The sequence below is a fragment of the Nematolebias whitei genome, chromosome 5 (assembly GCF_014905685.2).
Source record: "Nematolebias whitei isolate Nwh7 chromosome 5, NemWhi1, whole genome shotgun sequence".
NCBI classification, from domain to species: Eukaryota; Metazoa; Chordata; class Actinopteri; order Cyprinodontiformes; family Rivulidae; genus Nematolebias; species Nematolebias whitei.
In genome coordinates, this window is record NC_056502.1 from 8,925,974 (window position 1) to 8,930,165 (window position 4,192).

The following is a 4,192-nucleotide window of genomic DNA, read 5'->3' on the forward strand; positions in this document are numbered from 1 at the left end:
CCTCCACAACAACAACAAAAGAAGTCGCAGTTCAGGGACGGAGGAGGAAACGGGCTGAGAGGAGAAACACGAAAACTGAACTGTGACTCCAGATGAACAGTCCATAAAACAACAGGTTTTATGTTTTATTTCTTCCGCGAAGAAGCCTAAAGTCTTTTTGCTTTTCGAAAAGTAACGAATCTACCTCCGTTTTAAGGATTTTTACTCGACATCGGCTCCAGCTCCTCCTCTTGCCGCAGGTGGGTTCTTTGTTTCCATTTTGGTGAACATTCACGAGCCCGTTGGTTTTTATTTTAATGCAAAGTGGGTTTTTTTTGTTTTTTTTCCAACTGCATTAAGGTAGAGACGAGTTTTACCTCAACATCAAGACAAAATAATCCCGTTACATCCGATGATTATTTTACATTTTCATCGACTTGTTCTGCTCAACCCTTAAGAGTTTTACTTCCGCAAATCCCTTTTATTGGATTAAAATGTCTAATTATTCTTTAATTTAAAATCCAAGAAGACCTGAGCTTGTTCTCGGACATGTTTGATCACAGATTTAAGGAAATGAAGGTTTAGCAGCCTGTCTGGGAGCTGCAGCCCCACCAGTGTTGGATTACAGCCTCCTCCTCTTCCTCTTGTTTAACCATCAAAAGCTGCAGCACATTATCCCTGGAGCAGCTGAACACACTGCTTAACAACACTAATAACAAGCTGAGGAACCAAATGTTCTCGATCATTTTGTCTCTGGGCTGTCCTTATAGGGCTCTTAAAGCAAATAAAAACGTTCATCTGAGGAGGGATCATAATTCAGATTAATGTTAAAACATAAAAACAGCATCTTAAACAGTAAGTGACTTGAACTGATGAGTTATTGGGCTGTCCAAGCTGAATAAAGGGGGTAAACCTCTCTCTTTTTTTTATTTTTTGGCAACTCAAACGTGCATAATCTGTGTTTTATCCCTTTCTATCCCTGATTATGGGGCTTCCTTTGTGTTAATCCTGCAGCCTGCTGTACATGTCTCATAATTTACTTCTCCAGCGTTTATGAATAAATGAAATAAATGCTGTAACAGAGACATTATTTCTTGTTTAGCAGGACTAATATGATCATAAAGCAAGCTCCTTGATTAGCCTTTTGTGTGGGGGATTATATGCAACCGTCTTCGCAGTTTTTGCCTTAATTCGTTGTAAAAGCTTGGAAAGATGTGCTGCTGTTGTTGATGCCACAGTCAGTCAGTCACTTTAAAACCTTCTTGTTTGCTCTGCGTCTCAGCTGCTGCCTGTTTGCTCAACTGGTTCCTGAAAGGCAGAGCCCTCTCCCACTATTTCTCGTTAAATCATCTTGATATTGAGAATTCCGAGCGAATTCGTGGGACCCTTAACGCGTCACGGCTTTACCACACAAAGGCGCGTTTAAAAGCAGGGCGAAAAAGTCGGACATTTCAGGCTTTTAGTCCGCGTGAGTTGAAACATCTCCAGCTCGGTTTGGGTTTTGGATGGTTATTCTTGTCAACACTGCAACATTCTTTTCCTGTTGTTGTTTTTTTTTTTCCGTGCTGTTTGTTTTGTTGTTGTTTTTTTCCCGTACGATTTTGCAATCTGCTACTTCTGGATAAATTCAGACGTTGCTAAATATTTGCTTTTACACATTTTGCCAACAGAATTACACAAGACCGTGTCAAAACATTCAAAAACATTGTTCTATTTTAAATTAGCTTCAGGGTACTATTTTCTGTACTGTACTTAATATGCTAAGTTTAGCCTTTGGCTGCTTTTAGCATTTTGATACTTTTGGCTATGCTTCTTTTAGCACTTAGTGTTTGTTTTTGCTCCATTTTAGCTTCTTTAGATAATTTCAGCACCTACTAATCGCACTACATTTCTGCAGAAAATGCATTTTCTCCTGTGTTAATGATGAAGGGTAATCCGTGATTTAGAACAAAGGAATTAATTGTTTTAATCTGCATGGATTCCAGAAAACAGCACAGCCCACATTTTCACTTATTCCCCTGAATGTAATAAAAGCTTTGTTCACAAGTAACAGTAACAAAATAGAGAATTTGTTTTTCCCCCCAAGGAAATACGATTCTATACAGTATTATTACTAATACCATTATATAATTTGTATTTACAGTGCTAAAGTGGTCAAGTGAAAACCATTTTCTATCGGTGAACAGGTGTACAGACCGACTTTAAACTATAATTTAGGAAACAAAAGGTGGATTAAAGGATGGAGCAGAGTATTATTGTATTACTTTGAATGAATACTTTGCCAGTGGGTCACAGCAGCTGCAGTGGGCCCGATCACTTTTCGTCTACTATCCTAAAGTGAAGTGCTGCCAGCCAGCTGTGTCTGCGTGTCCTCTGAGGACAGCTGAGCTCTTTATGTCCACGGTCAGGACAGCTCCTCTGTGTTTGCTTCCATCAGATCAATAACCCAGCAGCTGTTTGCATCCACCAGCTCTGACGGTTGGTGTAATGATGGGAATTCACTTTACGGCCTTGATAAGAGTTCAGCAACAAGCACATTCTGACAGAACGTCTTTTCCTTTATCTGATGTTTCTACCAGACTCCTTATAAACATTGTGTAAAGTAGCAGTGGTGCATAATGGCTTCCTGCTGCCAGTTAGTGCAATAAAAGTGAAGTCAAATTGCCTTTTTTTTTTAAATCCATTATAATAAATCAATTTTTTAAGGTTTTGTTGGAACTATTTTAACAAGGAATTCGTTAAAATGTTTTAGTGCAGCTTTAATTGTGTAGGATTTGTAACTCAATCATTACTTGGCTAATTTTGACTTTTGGTTTTCTTAAATACCGTTTGACCCACATTTTATTTTTGATTCAAACCCTCTGCTAATTTTATTTTAATCTCCACTTTAAAAGGTAGAGTTTGTTTTGGGTGAGCAGACTCCAGAAATAAAGCCAACAATGTTTACATTATTAACAACTTTATTCCTAACACTTCCTGACCTCCGCTTTTGTTTCTAGTTGTAATTTTGTTCAAATGCATTAAAAGTGAACTTAAATTTATAATGGTTTTTTTTTTTTCTTCCTCTCCTTTTAGGACTCGTATTTTTTTTGTATTTTTGCACTTGTGGAGCCCTGACGTTGTTGATGTCCAGCATGTTTCTGCTGACCCTCAGATGATCTGTGACCACATCTTACTGATGCACTTTAGCACCTTTCTGGAGCCTTCCGCCCACGGTGTGGCCTGCAGCTGATGACCAAAACGACCGCCACGTTTCCCCGCCGTCGCTCCAAGCCACGCGCCGCCCTCAGCCTCACGCGCCTTCAGGACGTCCCGGGATGTTCCACAGGTTTGCCAGTGCTCTGTTCGGGGACGACGCGGGAGAGCTGAGCCGAGGCAGCAGGTCCGGAGACGGCAAGGACGAAGAGGAAGACGACGAAGACTGGATCCTGGTCAACTACCTGGGTAATTCTTGTTTTTAGATTTTTTTTATACGATAGAAAGCCAAGAGAAAACAAAATAAATAATTTATTTTACTTCAATACACAATTCCTTTTTTACTCTTTTGCACCCTTTTTTGCAAAAAAACAAAAAGTACTAAACCTCATTTCTCTGTTCTTATTATTACCTTGTAATCAGTGCCAGCCCAAGCCTCCATGGGGCCCTAAGCGAAATTTGGTTTGAGGCCCTCTATTTCTGCTAATAATGTGGATTACTGCAATCAACAGTTAGATGATCCGATCACTCACCCACCTAACATAAACTCACTGCAACTCTGACAGCCCTATTTACATTATATGTATATATCAGTGGTACTAAAAGTAACAACAACAAAAAGTACCAGTATGCAATGTACTTTACAGCAAAGGTCTCATCTGGTTTATTCTCTTTGGTTCCAAAGAACTGCAACAGTGATGTTCAAAATAATTTGTAGTGCAAGATCAACAACAAAACAGATAAAATAACTTAGATGCATAAAACTAAATTAAATTGTGCAAAAACAGACAAAAAAATAAATAACTCAAGGAAATACTTAAATAATGTAGTGAACAATTACTTGAAACCACGAAAAATGGTTAAAAAAATTAATTTAAAATTGAATAATTAGTTCTTAAAACTATATAAATGTATGCAACAATTTGCAAAAGCGGTACTTAAAATATTAAATAGAACCATATAGATATCATCACACACACACACACACACACACACACACACACACACACACACACAC

The 4,192-nt window shown here is 38.5% G+C and overlaps 1 protein-coding gene across 1 annotated transcript in view; it reads left to right on the top strand.

Moving 5' to 3' along the window:
• Positions 1 to 224: 224 nt before the first annotated feature.
• Positions 225 to 4,192, top strand: part of tp53inp1 (tumor protein p53 inducible nuclear protein 1) — a 10,951-nt gene continuing 6,983 nt past the window's right edge. The window contains exons 1-2 of the mRNA XM_037676788.1: positions 225 to 239; positions 3,055 to 3,423. Coding sequence (XP_037532716.1) covers positions 3,297 to 3,423 — 127 coding nt within the window. The 5' untranslated portion in view covers positions 225 to 239; positions 3,055 to 3,296. The remainder of the gene's footprint in view (positions 240 to 3,054; positions 3,424 to 4,192) is intronic.